This window comes from Rhinolophus hipposideros (assembly GCF_964194185.1).
Source record: "Rhinolophus hipposideros genome assembly, chromosome: X".
Lineage (NCBI taxonomy): Eukaryota > Metazoa > Chordata > Mammalia > Chiroptera > Rhinolophidae > Rhinolophus > Rhinolophus hipposideros.
Window position 1 is genome coordinate 12,256,464 of NC_138046.1, and position 18,249 is coordinate 12,274,712.

Below are 18,249 nucleotides of genomic sequence, written 5' to 3' on the forward strand. Positions count from 1 at the left end.
TGAGGAGAGTTGTAACTAGAAGTTAGACAATGCAGAATCTGGACTAGAAATGAAACAGCAAAAGCATGTTTCACTTGAACTTCACCCTCTTTCTTCCCCTTGATGGAGGCTGGTAAGAAATAGGTATAGCTTCACACCACATTGCTATTTAACACTGGCCCTCAGCTTTGTCCATTATTATGTCATGAGCATGAAGGGAAGCAGTAACCAGGGCAACCTGGGGTGAAACATGGAGAGTTTATCCATGATCAAAACCTCTTTCTTACTTAGCCTCCAACCATGTTTCTTGCTCACTTTTTTTCTGTGGTCACATAAATATTGGAAGTATAAAGTATCTTTCTCCTTGTCTTGCCTTCATCTTCATACCTTGCTGATGAAAATGGGGTTTTTTAAATGTTTTTTATTTCTCAAATACAGCTGACATACAGTATTATATTAGCTTCAGGTGTACAACATAGTGATTAGACATTTATATCACGAAGTGATCACTCCGATAAATCTAGCACCCATCTGACACCATACATAGTTATTGCAATATTATTGATTATATTCCTTATGCTATACTTTATGTCCCCATGACTATTTTATGACTATCAGTTTGTACTTTTTAATCCCTTTACCTTTTTCACCCATTCCTCCCTAAACCCAACCCATCTGGTAACCCTCAAAATGTTCTCTGTATACATGAGTTTGTTTTGTTTGTTCATTTATTTTGTTCTTTAGATTCCACATATAAGTGAGATCACATGATATTTGTCTTTCTCTACCTGGCTTAGTATATTCAAGGATATTTTTCCTATCTACATGAAAAACTTGAGTAAACTCTCCCTAAAATTCAGATCCAGTATATCTCTATTAAGAGTTATGAGGGAAGAATTGTGTTCGCAGCCGCCGCCGCGCCGCCGTCGCTCTCTAACGCCAGCGCCGCCTCTAGCTCGCCGAGCTCCAGCCGAAGGAGAAGGGGGGTAAGTAAGGAGGTCTCTATACCATGGCTCGTACAAAGCAGACTGCCCGCAAATCTACCGGTGGTAAAGCCCCCAGGAAGCAACTGGCTACAAAAGCCGCTGGCAAGAGTGCGCCCTCTACTGGAGGGGTGAAGAAACCTCATCGTTACAGGCCTGGTACCGTGGCACTCCGTGAAATTAGATGTTATCAGAAGTCCACTGAACTTCTGATTCGCAAACTTCCCTTCCAGCGTCTGGTGCGAGAAATTGCTCAGGACTTCAAAACAGATCTGCGCTTTCAGAGTACAGCTATTGGTGCTTTGCAGGAGGCAAGTGAGGCCTATCTGGTTGGCCTTTTTGAAGATACCAACCTGTGTGCTATCCATGCCAAACGTGTAACAATTATGCCAAAAGACATCCAGCTAGCACGCCGCATACGTGGAGAACGTGCTTAAGAATCCACTATGATGGGAAACATTTCATTCTTTAAAAAAAAAAAAATTCTCTTCTTCCTGTTATTGGTAGTTCTGAATGTTAGTTATTTTTTTTTCCATGGGGTCAAAAGGTACCTAAGTATATGATTGCAAGTGGAAAAATAGGGGACAGAAATCAGGTATTGGCAGTTTTTCCATTTTCATTTGTGTGTGAATTTTTAATATAAATGCGGGGACAAAGCATTAATGCAAGTCAAAAGTTTCAGTGAACAAGTTTCAGCAGTTCAACTTTATAACAATTATAAATAAACCTGTTAAATTTTTCTGGACAATGCCAGCATTTGGATTTTTTTAAAACAAGTAAATTTCTTATTGATGGCAAAACAAAAAAACAAACAAACAAACAAAAAAAAAGAGTTATGAGGGAAGACACAGACTCTTATTGATTGGCCTTTGGATAGTTATCCTAGAGCAATCAAATTAGAGTAGGAGCCATGAGATATTAGAGAGGGAGATAGATAAAAGCTATTTTGGTGAAAGAATGGACAGGACTGGCAGTGGGGATGATTTACTTTTGAGGGCAAAAAAAGAAAAAAGTTAAAGGTGATATCTAAGTTTTTTTGTCTTGCGTAATGAGGCACCCTAGGGACAGTGATCTCTCAGTCCCCAAACAATTATCAAGCCCAATTATGCCCAGCCTGCTTCCCAAGCCCCCAAATTCTGATTTTCAGCAGCCTAGTGTCTGTGTTGACTGAGTCATCTAGTAAAATCCTGCTGCAGTTCACGTCTCAGTACACCTGATCACACAATATGCCCCCATCCATACATAAGCTCAGAAATTCAACACTGCCAATAATTTCCCTGATCTCTAACCCTGTGTTTCTCATGATGTCCCTTTCTGAAGACTTATCCATCCTCAAGAAACCTCTGGTCAATCATAAAATGCCTTGGACTCAAGTACTCAGTACAACTCAAGTATCAGTGACCAGCCTCAGAAAACATGAAAGGCGGGGAACAAAAGGCATATCCGGGATCTGCACCGTCAGGAGGCTGTGACTACAAATAAGTTTGTATATAATCACCAAATTAAAAAAAATCAATAACAAGACTTCCCACTCAGTTATCTCCCTTGCTACTGCAGCTATGAGGAAGCAGGGTAGTCAACCTTAGCTCCACTAAGCAAGGAAGAAAAACAACCCCTTTAAAACAGCCTGTCTTTTATCACTTCATCAAGAAACGTTTAAAATGTTGAGCCACAACAAATGACTACTTTTACGTTCAAACCATCTATCTACCCAGTAGTTCACTGCAAAACAGTACTACATGAAACCACATACCCTCTAGATGTACTCAATTCAATACCATAGCCAGCTGACCAAAGAAGCATATAGAATTATCGATCTTCAAATATATGGTGATGGAAGGAGAGCTGACTCTGGGTGGTGAACACACAATGGGATTTATAGATGATGTAATACAGAATTGTACACCTGAAATCTATTTAACTTTACTAACAATTGTCACCCAATAAATTTTATAAAAAATGATCAATATATGAATTTATTTGGGCAAAAGCCTAAAAAGTTACCAGAACTGGTCTGGATCTATATTTAAATAAATCACATATCTTTAGGTTAAAAAAAATAGAATTATCGATCTTAAGTGGGAAGATGTTCCATTGTGTAGATTGTAAAACAATCTAGCCCTTTGCTGTCAATCCAATAGCCACCAGTGGTAACATAGCTATTGAGCCCAGGAAATGTGACCAGTTTATACCGAGTGCCATAAATGTAAAACACACAGCATATTTGGAAGGCAAATCATGGAAAAAGGAATGTATAATATCTCATTCTTTTAATTAAATTTATTGGGGTGACAATTGTTAGTAAATAATATCTCATATTTTTATATTGAGTATCTCATATTTTTATGTTGAGTACATGTTTTAAAGGGTACTCTTTTGAACATCTTGGGCTACATAAAATACATTATCAAACAAGGTCACTCTTTTTACTTTTTAAACTGTAGTTTCTAGAAAATTTGGAATTACATGAAGCTCACATTATATATCTGCTGGACTTTGCTGCTCTAGAGTAGTGTGTGGCTTATGTTGGATAACAGTTTGGAAATGTCCTTTAACTCTCTGTTGTCTCCTTTAATATTTTTCCCCCAAACTAAATGACTGTGAAATACAGTTAGCCTATTTCAGTGTGTCCTAAACAATTCCGCATTTAACTAGGGAATTTGTTTGACATTAAATAAAATTTTCTCTTATATTTCCTTAGATTTCAAAACAAGATATAGGTAATTTTAATTAGACTTCAGATGGCATCATTAGTGATTACCAAGAGACAAGAAGACAGGTATCTTAGGCGAATGATGGAAACACAAGGGAGATACTCCATCTTTTCATTCAGTGATATATTTTTCCTCCTATTCAATTAGCACAAGCAATCTTCTTGATATAGTAGCAGCACAATGTAACTACATATGCTAAGTGATGCTGTGAATTCAGACTGTGAGATTTCCCTCGGAGATTAAATTACCTTTGAAATTCTCCAGCTGAAGCAGCATGATTCTCTCTTCTACTCTGTTCTTAGCCTGGAATCCTTAGCGATGCAGTTCCTTCTCAGGGAAAATGCATCTACATGGTTCTGTGGTGCTCTCCGAACTCTGCTTAAATCCAATACTAACAAAGATGACGAATGATTTTTTTTTTAGCCTGCCCTGCTATTCATCCAGCTGTCGTTTAAGAACTACAGACAGAAAGGAATGACAATGATTAGTGTGACCTCTTTCTTCAATAACAGGCAGAGCAAATTGTCTTAAAGATTGGGATTCTGTGTTTAAACAGGGATTTTTTTTTCCAGCTTGTTAAAATTTGTGGTTAAAGGCTCATAAAATGTACAGATATCTTGGCCAGACAGGTGTATCACTCCTATACACTCCTCTCCTCTGATTTCCTCTAAGTGCTAGACAAAGACTGGATCTGCAATATGTTGAGTAGCCCGAGGACAAATGAAATGTTCCATTAATTATCTAGACATTTGATTCTCTCATCTATTACCTGTTACTCATCCACCTAGAAATTCCCAGACACAAGATGAAAAATTTCAGTTTTCATTTATTAATTTGGCTTCATCTAGATTCAGTCATTTTGTAAGCTCTAACTCACCTTAAAGTTATTATGAATTACCCGTTTTGAATAGAAGGGAAATCAAGCATCAACAGCATCTATATTTTCAGACTTACCACAATTCCACATCAATATCAGAATCTGCATTGCCAACTAAAATCAAAATGTACACATCAAAATCTGATTAGGTATGGCTAAATGTCCCATGGAGTATTTCCAGGTCAGTGCAGTGCATGTAGCTTCTGAATAATGCAAATTAAATATGAGTGGTTACGAGACTGGGCAGTATGTGGTATGCTTGCGGATACATGCAATTTAGATAACATCTGGAGGATATGGTGGTTATACCTAAGATTAGAATAACTCTAAAATGGATTTGAGGTCAAAACATTCCAATAATAGACACTTGGAAATCTTAGTCTCTCTGGTATTCATCCAAAATCACAGGCATGTTTCTTTCTTCTGTTTGCAATGATTGAGGTTCCTTTACTTCAGTAGTTGCCAAATTTATTACAGCCACAGAATCTGGTACTCTAGGGTCAGCAACCTTTTTCTGTAAAGGGCAGACTGTAATGGATAAATATTTTCAACTCTGTTGGCCGTGTGATATCTGTTGCAACTAGTCACCTCTGCCATTGTAGAATGAAAGCAGTCACGGTCAAGATGTAAACTAATGGGCATGGCTGTTTTCCAATAAAACTTTATTTATAAAAACAGATGATGGGCTGAATTTGGACTGTAGGTGGTAGTTTGTCAACTTCTGTTTCATTTCAGTGAAATCTCACATTAAATCTCAATAGACTGTAATAGTTATGAATTGAAGTTCAAAAACACAGGTAGGTAAGAAATACCACATTGTCTTCCAATCATCTTCCAAATGAAAACTTCGATAACACCACTTGGTGGCAAATTTTATCTGAGTCATTCTTGGCGTTTATCCTTCCCCTACCATAGGATCATATGCAGCAGCAAGACAAAGCAGTGGGTTGGGATAAGTGAGCCCCGTTGTTCATATTTTATGTAGTTCTTGTTACCACAAACACCTCCATGAAAAGGCCTGTTCAGCTCTGACTCTGTACTACTTGCCACCATTAACGACAGATGATGGTGGAAATACTGGGAACTTCCCCAGGAACACCATGTAGACATTACTTACGATGGCTTGCTATATACTTGGGGTGTTTCTACAGTTCTTTTGAATGTATTTGTAAACCCCCTTTACTGAGTTATTGACATGTAAAATACTGTATATCTTTAATGTATACAACTTGATGAATTGGGGGATAAGTATACACCCATAAAACCATCACTCCCATCATGGTCATAAATATATCTATCCCCTCCCAAAGTTCCCTCCTATCCCCTGTATTGTTACTATTGTGTGTGTGTGATTGTGTGTCTGTATGCATGCACGCACCTTAAGAACACTTAACAAAAGATCTACCCCCAAAGCAAATTTTAAGCATACATTTTTGTTAGCTATAAGCAGTATACTGTACATTAGCTCTACAGAACTTACTTATCTTGCATAACTGAAACTTTGTAACCTTTCACCATCCTTCACCATACCTTTCCACCACAGTCCCTGGCTTTAAGGGATCTCAGCCTAGGGTTTGACTGTGGGGAGAACAAACAGCCCTTTGTGCTTTTCCCAGCTTCTGGGAATCTTTCTTTTCCGTCACGTTATTTTCAATATCGTTCTCTCCAGTGTACTCCCTCCCCCGCCACCCCCCACAAAAGTTCTGCAAATGGATCAGGGTTTTATTTAAGAAAACAACCATGGCTTCAGCCTGTTTCTGCTTAGATCCCTGAAGAAACCTGTTTGAAAAATAAACGCAATATATACAAGTTTGTCACTTGCAAGCAAACAATGAAATTTTTTAAAGGACTTCATTTTTAGAGCAGTTTCGGGTTCATAACAATATTGAGAAGAAGGTACACACAGTTCCCATATACACCATGTCTCATGCATAGCTTCTTCCATTATCAACACCACTCACCAGAGTGGTTCTTTTTTTTTTCTTTTTCTTTAACTTTTTCTTTTCTTCTTTCTTTTTTTTTCTTTTCTTTTTTTTTTTTACCAAGAATGAACCTACACTGACAGGTCATTATCACTCCAAGTCGTTAGGCTTCATTCTTGGTGTTGTACATTCTATGGGTTTGGACAAATGTATAATGACATACATCCATCATTATAATATCATATTGAGTATTTTCATTGCCCAAAAAAATCCTCTGTGCTCTACTTGGCAACCACTAATCTTTGAATTGTCTCAATAGTTTTGCCTTTTTCAGTGTGTTTTATAGTTTGAACCATACAGGATGTAGCCTTTTCAAATTGGCTTCTTTCACTTAGTCATATGCATTTAAGATTCCTCCCTGTCTTTTCCTGGCTTGATGACAAGTTTCTTTTTAGCATTGAATAATATTCCATTATCTGGATGTAGTTTTTTTTATCCATTCATCTACTGAAGGACATCTCGGTTGCTTCCAAGTTTTGGTAAATATGAACAAAGCTGCTGTAAGTATCTACGTATAGGTTTTTGTGCAGGCATGTCTTCAGCTCCTTTGGGTAAACAGAAATCAAGGAGCATGACTTCGTGATCATATGATAAGAGCATGTTTGTAAGAAACCACCAAACGGTCTTCTACAATGGCTGTACCAGTTTGCATTCCCACCAGCAGGAACTCTCATGCCTGTGGCTCCACATCCTCACCAGCATTTGGTGTTTTCAGTGTTTTGGAGTTTGGCCATTCGAATAGGTGTGTAGTAGTATCTTGTTGTGGTTTCAATGTTTTAATAAGTTATCTACACAATATAAAATATGTAAACCGAGTTGCTTGAGTTGAAGTATCCAGAGTGTGTCTAGACTACTGACCTCTCAGCCAACCCTGATCACTAGAGGTTCCTAGATGTATTAGTTATTAGTTGGTACATATCAAATTCCCACAAACTTAATGGTTTAAAACAACCCCTATTTATTATTTCATAGTTCTGTAGGTCGGATGTCCAGCCACAGTGTGTCTGGTTTCTCTGCTCACGGTCTCCCAAGGCTGTAATGAAGGTGTTGGCAGGGCTGCATTCTTTTCTGGATGTTCTGCTGAAGAATTCACTTCCAAGTTCATTCAGGTTGTTGGAAGCCTTCAGTTCCTTGCAACTCTAGGGCTGAAGTCCCTATTTTCTTACTGGCTTGAAGCTGGGGACTTCTCTCACTATCTGGAGGGTGCCTGCATTTCCTCGAAAGGCAGTTCACAACAATGCTGTTTGCTTTTTTCCAGGCGAGCCAGTGTTTTTATCTGACAGCTCTCTCTCTGACCTTTAATACCCAGATACAAATGGCTAACATAATGAGGTCAGGTCTGCCTAGACCACCTCTCTTTATTAAAGTTAACTGTGCCATAGTACACGACCTAAATACAGGAGTGGTATCCTATCATATTCAAAGTCCCAGCAATTATACAGGACATGTGTATCTGGGACTGGGAATCTTGGAAGACATCTTAGAATTCTGTCTACCACACTAGGGCATATACCAGAAACCCTAGAATTCCTTAGAACCCAGTTTGAAAATTTCTGCCTTCTTGGATCATAGGGTATTACTTTGTCATGGGTAATAAATGTTCTCACTCATCACTCATTCATAGGGTCGCCAGGAGACAGAGCCAATTCAATGGCACATAACACAATAAATGCTGCTTTTCTCTCAAGTCCAATTTGCTCACCTTCGGTTGTCATTATCTTTTATTACTCCTCAAGAATAGCAGGTTAAGTTAGAAAACACATTCTGCCAGGATTCCTGAAAGGTTACATTTCTTCTTAGTTTACTGAAATCAGCCTCTTTTCTATCTTTTTTTTTTTTTATTTCTCATCAATAAAAATACAGCACGTTGAATGTCCCGAATATGTTTAAAATGACTCTAGAATTTAGATGTTCTCCTTTCTATAGGTGGAGTAAATACGTTCAATTAAAACATAGTGTATGTTAAAGGTATACTTTTTCTCTTCCCATTTTCTTTCTCTACTTCATTTATTCATTCATTGAAATGTTTTTCTAGGCTAGAGATACAGATTCTCTAGATAGAGAGGAAGCAGACCATAACAAAGGGATAGTGTGTAAAGTAAAAGAAGACTCAAGAATGGAACTCTGGGGTGCACCAACATTTAAGAGGAGACTGAAAGAAAAGGACCCCTTACAAGCTCATTCTCAGCAGTGGCCAGGAACAAATAAAAGAAACCAAATCTCAAGTGCATCAAGTGCAACAGAGAGGTCAAGTAAGTGGGACACTACCCACCAGGAGTCACAATTAGAAGGAAAATAGTGTCTTTGAAGAATCTATCAGACTTCAGTCATGAAAACAGTAGCTACCCTAGGTATTCTGAGTAAAAAGTACTTTAATACAGGGAATTAGAGGCCTATACAACTATGAGGCATCAAGGGAAAAAGACCAAGGAGGGCCATAGCTGAATTTCAGGAAATCTGCAAGAACAGGGATTCTAGCATCCCTGCCATCAATAACTAGAGCTGCTTTCAATTCCAAAGAACACGATCCATAGGCTGCCATTATCTAAACCTCTGCCTATACATGCCATCAGGCAATAGTGGCTTCTCTTTCTCGTCCACCTCCCAAATCTCATGTGAGTGTCTCAAAGAAGGAGAATACAATCCAGAATCAGAGGCAAGTGATCCTGGAAAAGACAGTTTCTGGGTGATGCAGAGAAAAATGAGAAGGGGGAGGCCAAGTTGCCCAGTGGCAAAAGTCATTCCAGTAAACTCAACAATGTTAGGTTACTAACATTGTTGAGTATTTTGTATATGCTGGCACTCTATTAGACACTTATATGCCTTATATCTTTTAATGTAACGTGTTCTTGTTATACAGATAGGAAATCTGAGACCCAGTAGGTCAAGGTTCCATAGTTGATGAACACAAGAATGGTGATAGGAATCCAGGTCTGTCTTCAAAACCCCTGCATGTTCCAACTGATTATCCACATCATAAAAAAGACAACCGACAAAGTTACATAAAATGATGGAAATTTCCACTATCGAAATTTTAATACTGTTAATGATCGAAGATATCTTGAACAATAACATGCACTGCTTTTTGTGTGTTTATATCCTTGATCATTACAAACTTGAATATTAAATTCTTGTAAATGATAGGTGCACTCTGACAGGCTTTATCTCTTCAGCTTACTCCATAGCTCTGACCTGTATAGGCATGTTAATTCTTCAGAATGGCAGACCCTCTAACATTACCCCAATCTCTGTTTGGCTGTGAAATCCTGGATCTCAGTAATTTCTCAAAAAAGGATGCTTTTTTTTTGGTGGGACATAGTTTAGCATAGCTTGTTATTTAATCAGCTGGCAAAAAATCAGGATTGATTTCAGTTCCACAAAATCTGCATGGTTATGGCACCAAGATAAATTCATGTCTAGTTTGTCCAATTAGATTGAATATGTAGATTAGAATATATTGTGTATCTGCAACATGGTCACATTACATTAGACAGTTGGTCCATGACCCCTTATTGAATGTCTTTGCTTCTATTATTAATATATAAACACAATGTTACTTTTGCTGCTATAATTTTCAAAGCATCAAGCTATTTGCATATCATGATTATTTTGATTATTTAATGACTTGCTTTTTAATGCATTTTTAATGGAACAGGAAACTTTTCATCCCGATATAAATTATGGAAATCACAGCTAAAAGTGTCTTTTAATCAGACTTTAATATTATTGTTCATTAAAAACTGCCTCATTTTCATAAGATTTGCACTACAGTTATGTTTAGATTCTTTACTAGCTCATTCAAAGTATATATTTCATTGATACCACCAATTTAACCTTATAACTTTGAAGCATTCTCTGAATTTATATAATAGGAGGTTAAGTTACAAAATAATTCAAACTGAATTTTAAGGATTAGAGAGATTATTGGGATCAGAAAAATCTTTGTATTAATATCAAAAGGAGTTGACATTGAATTAAACCTATTGGCAGAAACCCCACAGAATGAGGTGAGAACCTGATCAGTTATATAAACTTAATTGCAAGATATAATGTTAATCTACAGAAAAATAAAGCATCATGCAGAAGCCCAATAAACCATAAAAGTACATTAGGTTCCATTTGATAATTATAAATGATTTTACTTCATTTAAGTTTCAACCTGATTTTGTTCATTTTTACTTAATTCTGCTTTGTATGTATGGTAAATCTTCAATATCTCTTTTGTTCTGGCTAATCCTGCATGTCATTGCTGTCTAAGAAATCTCACAGCTCTGTAGAGAAAAGAATGTGCATCACATTCCTAATGAGTGCAATTTACATGATAAGGAGGAACAATCACATTCAGTGCTTTCATTCTATAAAAATAACCTGGGAATTCTTTAGAAAGATCCAGTGATTTCTAAAACATGCAATGTAACAGCCTCTTCAATAAATGGTGCTGGCAGAATTGGATAGCTACGTGCAAAAGAATGAAACTGGACTGCTATCTGTCACCATGTACCAAAATTAATTCAAAATGGATCAAAGACTTAAGCATAAGACCTGACACAATAAACTGCATTGAAGAAAACATAGGTACTAAACTTATGGACCTTGGGTTCAAAGAGCATTTTATGAATTTGACTCCAAAGGCAATGGAAGTAAAAACTAAAATAAACAAATGGGATTATATGAAACTGAAAAGCTTCTGCACAGCAAAAGAAACTATTGACAAAATAATGAGGCAACCAACTGAATGGGAGAAGATTTTCGCAAACAGTTCCTCTGATAAGGGGCTAATATCCAAAATATACAAGGAACTCATGAAACTCAACAACAAAAAAACAAACAACCCAATTGAAAAATGGACAGAGGACCTGAAGAGACATTTCTCCAAAGAGGATATACAAATGGCAAATAGACATATGAAAAAATGCTCAACATCGCTAATCATCAGAGAAATGCAAATGAAAACCACAATGAGATATCACCTCACCCCAGTCAGAATGGCTTTCATCAACAAAACAAATAGTAACAAGTGTTGGAGAGGCTGTGGAGAAAAAGGAACCCTCATACACTTTTGGTGGGAATGCAGACTGGTGCAGCCGCTATGGAAGGCAGTGTGGAGGTTCCTCAAGAAATTACGAATAGAATTACCATATGACCCAGCAATCGCTCTCCTGGGTATATACCCCAAAAATATAAAAGCATTTCTCTATAGAGACACGTGTACGCCAATGTTCATTGCAGCTTTGTTTACGGTGGCCAAGACATGGAAACAACCAAAATGTCCTTCGATAGATGAATGGATAAAGAAGTTGTGGTACATATACACAATGGGATACTATTCGGCGGTAAGAAAAGATGATATAGGAACATTTGTGACAACATGGATGGATCTTGAGAGTATAATGGTAAGTGAAATAAGTCAGACAGAAAAAGCAGAGAACCCTATGATTTCACTGATATGTGGTATATAAACCAAAAAGAACAAGACAAACAAATGAGAAACAAAAACTCATAGACACAGACAATAATTTAGTGGTTACCAGAGGGTAAGGGGGTGGGGGGTGGGTGATGAGGGTAAAGGGGATCAAATATATGGTGATGGAAGGAGAACTGACTCTGGGTGGTGAACACGCAATGGGATTTATAGACGATATAATACAGAATTGTACACCTGAAATCTATGTAAATTTACTAACAATTGTCACCCCAATAAAAATTAAAAAATTAAAAAAAAAAATAAAAAATAAATAAAAAAGTAAAAAAAAAAAAAAAACATGCAATGTATCACTCACTATCTAGGCTTGTAAAGAAATAAAAATGAAAGAATTCCTGGTTATTCTGCAACCTCAGTTCCAATAAAATCCCAAATTATATTTCGCCATGGCATTTAGAATTTCTGTAAGTTCTAGTAACCTTTAAATATCTCTTTTCTGTGTATTCGTACTGATATTTAAAATAAAATAACCCTCATGGGATAATTGTAAAGATATTGCTCTGTCAAAATTTATGAGAGACCTTAATGAAGACAAATATTGGCAGAGCCAGTAGGAGGAACTGTCACCCCTTATGTCAGTCGTGAAAGCTCTACAGGAAGACCTCTATGATTAAAATAGAGCTCTATGGTTATACCCTTAACTTCCTCTTTCCGTCTGTAAAGAACTTCCCTCTTCCTTGTCAAAAAAACTTGCACATGACTCTCCATGGCACGCCATGGCTGCATGTACCAGATTGCAATCCTTCCCTTTTTCCCAGAATAAATTCTTCTTGCTGATCGAATACCTAGTCAACTTTTTGTTTATGGTCGATGGCACATAAATGATAATTGAGTTTCATTTATGAGAATCCTTGACATTCTATTAATTTGTTTTGACATGAGTGATTGTCTTAACTAAGTCTTCAATCAAAGGATGACAATCTGCATCTTGCATTCTCTCCATCAAAAATAATTATGAAGAAGTGTGACATTTTTATTTTATTTCATTAGTTTGCTAATTTATCTGATGTTATGTACAATCACTATTAATTATTTTTTTTCCTTCTTGAGTTTTTCATCCCCAATTACTCTAACACGATTCTTGTACCAATGTAACCATGTCAGAATCAGAGCCCACAATCCCCATTTAGTTTCAACACTTATTAATAGGGTATATAAACAAATTTCATTTATGACCAAATATGCAAAGTCAGTCTCTACTTTTCCTGCATTGCATGAGACTGTTCATTTTAAAAGCACTTAAAGACTTAATTCAATATTGTCATTTCTGAACATGCCAGGCATTTCCTCACATCCAGGTTTGTGACCCTTCTATTCACTATGCATACAAGGGGGTTCTTATCTCAGATATCTCCACAGCTTACTCCTTCACCTCTTTGCTTATATGTAACCTCTTTAGCAAGGCCTATACTGGCAGCTCTATTTAATACCCCAGGCCCCGCTTCTCTATAATCCCAATATCCCTTATCCTACTCTATTTGTTTTTCTTCTCTAGAATATATACCCAAAAAGGCAGTGATTTTTGTTCATGGTATTCATCAGTGCCTCCTGGCATCTAAAACAATGTCTGACACATAATATTTGCTTAATGAATATTTGTTATAAAATGTTCGATTTCTGCACGGAAAGTATAGTCTGTGGTGTCTATGATTACACAAATCCCTATCACATTTAATCATTTCCTATGGTCAATAATGGTTATAGTTCTGTTATACAAAATCTATAATTTAGTCAACTCTTCTATTTTAGGGACAGAAAAAAATAAATCTGTGCCATTTCATACGTTATTCTCCCAGCTTACTAATGTTAATTATTCCTTCATCTCTATCAGTCGATCAGTTAATTTTGATTTACTTTTCAAGTAATTTCTTTTAGAAATTTAACCCATGTAAGTCTTAAGAAAATAATTCATTATACTTGAGAAAGAGATCAAATGTTATTATGTATATTAATCGTTTCCCTTTTATTTCCAAGAGTGTAACACATTGATGATATTATGACAGTAACTCCCTTTGGAACCAAATATATAATATAAATTCACAGGTCTGGTCTGGCATAATGCCCAACAAAAGTAATCTGAAAATACTCTAATGACAGAAATCCAGAAATACTAAACAGAATATGACAATTTTATAAACAATGCATAGCTGATTTTACAAGAAAGAAAGGGAAACCTCAGGTGATAGAAACAAATAGGGGATTAAAAAACCAGAAGGAGCTGTCTATCCAAGAAACCAGATATCATTACTTAAAATAAAGGTAATTAAATGAGGAAATTGAATACATAAGGGACGAAAGAGCTCAAAGATAAGTAGGGTACAGTGAATAAACCAAAGATTCTCCACAACAGGAAACCACTTGCATCCTAATTTTATGGCTGAGGTAATGAAGGCATTAAGAGAAATTAATTGACTGAGTTCTCGTAATTAGTAAATAGTGGAAACATGGAGCTGACCAAGCAGTTTTGTTGCAGAATCTGTGTTCTTATCCACTGTAATATAGAATTTACCCACAGAATAATAATACAGAAACAACCAAATTAATCTTTTCAAATTAAAAAATGTAATGATTAAAATTTAAAACTCATCAAACATAGATGAACAGAAAACAGTGAACTGGAAGCTACCTATGATTCCATTACCCAGAATATACAACAGAGGGAAAACAAGTAAACTAACTAAGAAGTTAAGAGAATCAGACAATAAACATGCTTCTAATCAAATCCCAGAAACATAGAAAGAACAAATGATTTTTCCCCTGAATTGATTAAATAAATGATTCTTTGGAAGGAAAAAACAAAATACTTAACCCTAGTAAGATAAATAAAAATAAATCCACATTTAACATAAAATAGCACACCAGAATCAACTAGAAAAACTGAAAAGCAACTGGAAAAAAATTTGATGAAGTAAATAAAAAAACAAAATTGATGAAGTAGACTATAAAAAATCTATTAACTGCTGCCTAGAAAAATTCATCAATATTTCAAATGATGATGACATATTTGTAAATAACTTGAAAATCATTACACACCAAGATTTTGTCTTCCTAAAATAGTACTGAAGAGACTGATGATCCAATAAAAATGAGCAAAATATATAAACAGGTTACAGAAATTACAAATTGCCATTAAACATAGAAAAGGTGATCATTGTCACTCAAAATAAATACAAACTAGAAATTAAAATTTTGTTGCAATAACATATTCCATTTATCAGATTGGAAAATAATCTAAATGTTTGACAACTCTGTTAGCAAGGCTGGGGGAAACATGCATTCCCATGCATTGCTGATGGAAGTGAAAAATGGTAAAATTCCCCTGAAGGGCAATTTGTAAATATCTATTAAAATAACAAATGTATTTACCCTCTGATGAAGCAATCTTCCTCTGGGAATTTATTCCACAGATAAACATGCATAAATTAAACACCAGAAAAGTATAAGTTTATTCACTGCTGCATTATTTACAATGCAGAAAATAAAAAAGCAACGAAAGTGCCCATGCGCCGGAAAATAATTAAATAAACTTTGCTATAATGGAATACTCCTCAGCAATTGAAAATAAAAAGAGAGTGAGAACTCTATATATACCTATAAGTAAAGATCTGCAGTATGCAATAAGATTAAAAATGAAAAAGCAATGTCCAACAATATAGTATTTAGAGAGTATACTACCTTATCCATAATAGAAAGTAGGAAAAATAAGAACATATATTTACATTTGCTTATTTTTGCCTAATGCAACTCTGGAAGGATAGACAAGAAACTGATAAAGTAGTGACATGTGTGTATGACATCTGACAATTAAGTTCGCGAACTCATCCTAGAAAAAATACTACATACCTCATTGCTGAATATCACTACGATCACCTTCAAAGTACTCCCCTTGGGAAGCTATGCACCAATACCAGTGCCTAGTCTACCCTTCAGAGCAATTTTGGAACTCTTTTTTCTGGAGTGGTCATCAGAGCTGTCATTGTATTACCTTTGGTGTCCTGAATGTCATCAAAATGTCTTCCTTTCAATATTTCCTTTATTTTCAGGTAAAGAAAGAAGTCAGTAAGGGCCAGATCAGGTGAGTAGGGAGTGTGTTCCAATACAGTGATTTGTTTACTGGCTAAAAACTCCCTCACAGGCAGTGCCGTGTGAGCTGGTGCATTGTCGTAACGCAATAGCCATGAACTGTTGATGAAAAGTTCAGGTCGTCTAACTTTTTCACGCAGCCTTTTCAGCACTTCCAAATAGTAAACTTGGTTACCTGTTTGTCAAGTTGGTCAAGTTCATAATGAATAATCCCTCTGATATCAAAAATGGTTAGCAACATTGCTGCAACAAGTTTGCAAACTTAATTGTCTGATCTATAGGGGTGGAATGAAACTTTTTGTTGAGTTACTTTTATATTGTTTTGTTAACTATATGAACATATAACCTATTCAAAAGTAAAACTTAAAAAAGAAACCGGTAAAGGCATAAGTGTACAACAAAAGGGAAAAGGCGCCAACAAAATTTTGAAAGTTAAAAAGAATATGGGATGGGAAGAGCTGATTTCTGGTACCAGAAGTACAGAAAGCCAAGAAGTCAGCTTATTTAGACAACAGAATTCCAGAATCATTCAGAGTTGAATGTAAGAGTAAATGGGTAGAAATGTAAACTGAAAAATTCACTAAAAGTTAGTGAAAGAAGTAGGTCCACACACCAATCCCACAAAAGTAGTTGAACAAATCTTTATCAACCTGACAAAAGAGTACACTTTCTGGAGATGTGAATACCAGGCATAACTGAGGGGGCACTATACTAAAAATGGGGGGAAAGAAGAAGGAGCGATGATGGAAAAAGAAAAAGAAAAAGGTCAAAGAGACTGAGGAGAACTAACATTCACTGAGTAATTACTGTATGTCAGAAGCTATTATAGCATTTTAATTGTTTCAGCTCATTTAATATGCACAACCATTCTAAGAGGTGTGTACTATCATATTCTCTATATCACATGTGAAGAAACTTGATACAGGAAGTGTAAGTTATTTGACTGAAGATGCAAATCTTTTCAGTGATAAAACTGGGAATTAAGCAGATAGTCTACTTCCAGAGCTCAAATCTTTAAACACTACTCATATTAAAAGGTAAAAATGACTGAGCACTTCCCAACTTGGTTCCTAGAAAACTCACAGCTTAGCATTGACGCCCCTACCCACCCTGCCTACCACCACTGGCACCCTTATGAGTGCCAGCATTCCTCTGGAGAACCTGCTCAGCCCAAAAGAGACCAATAGATTCTAGCAACTGTGAGTCTTGCAATGAACCACCTCAGCTCCACCCATGCACACAGGGAGAACTTCACCAACTCATTTTATCAGTTTCTAGAACAAAACTGATCTCAAAACAGAGGACCATATGAGGAACAAAAATTGTAAGCAAATCTCAATTATAAAAATAGGCATAAAGCACTAACTATTAGCAAAGTGATACCATCAATGTGTAAAAAATATACTATGACCAAATAGATTTGACTCCAGAAACATAAAGATGATTTAACAACAAAAAAAACTATTAATTAAATGTATTACCATACTATGGGAGAAAAACAATCCTTTGAATTCTATCAGTAGGTAGATTATTAATTAAGAAATAACATCAAACTGAGAATGGAAAGAAATGAATGTCCTTAAGATGATAAAGGATATCTACCAAAATTTATAGTAAACATCATACTTAATGGTGAAATTGTAGGAAAATTCCCTTCTAAACCAGGAATGGGAGAAGTAGGTGCAACATTATCATTATCTATCTAATACTGGAGATCCTTGATAACATAAGACAAGAAAAAATATATTAGAATTAGAAAGGAAGAGGCAAAGCTATCATCATTCACAGATAAGTTTCTCCAACAGAATCTACAAAAAAGAATTTTGTACTAATAAGATAAAGAGAGCTCCATGAATTTCTCAGATACTAGATCAATCACTGCACTCATTCAGTCAACAAATATTTATTGAATACAAAATATGGGCCAGGCATAATTCTAGACATTGAGGACCCAGTAATGAACAAAATAGACAAAAATTCCTTCCCTTATGAAACTTAACATTCCAGTAAAGAGACGGGAACCAATAGTACTCCTGTACATCAGTAAAAGGTAAAAAAATATGTATTTTCAAATTTGCCACTACATTAGCAAGACAATAAGACACCGAGGAATGAATATTAAAAAATAAAAGTTCAGGAAGAAACAAGA

General features: G+C 35.9%; 1 protein-coding gene across 1 annotated transcript; it reads left to right on the plus strand.

The window, feature by feature from the left end:
• Positions 1-988: 988 nt before the first annotated feature.
• Positions 989-1,422, plus strand: LOC308494899 (histone H3.3A-like; the record flags this gene model as incomplete). Its single annotated transcript, XM_081042879.1, has 1 exon — positions 989-1,422. One exon carries the CDS (start codon positions 989-991, stop codon positions 1,397-1,399), a length of 411 nt encoding a protein of 136 aa, XP_080899005.1. The 3' UTR covers positions 1,400-1,422.
• Between the last annotated feature and the right edge of the window lie 16,827 nt (positions 1,423-18,249).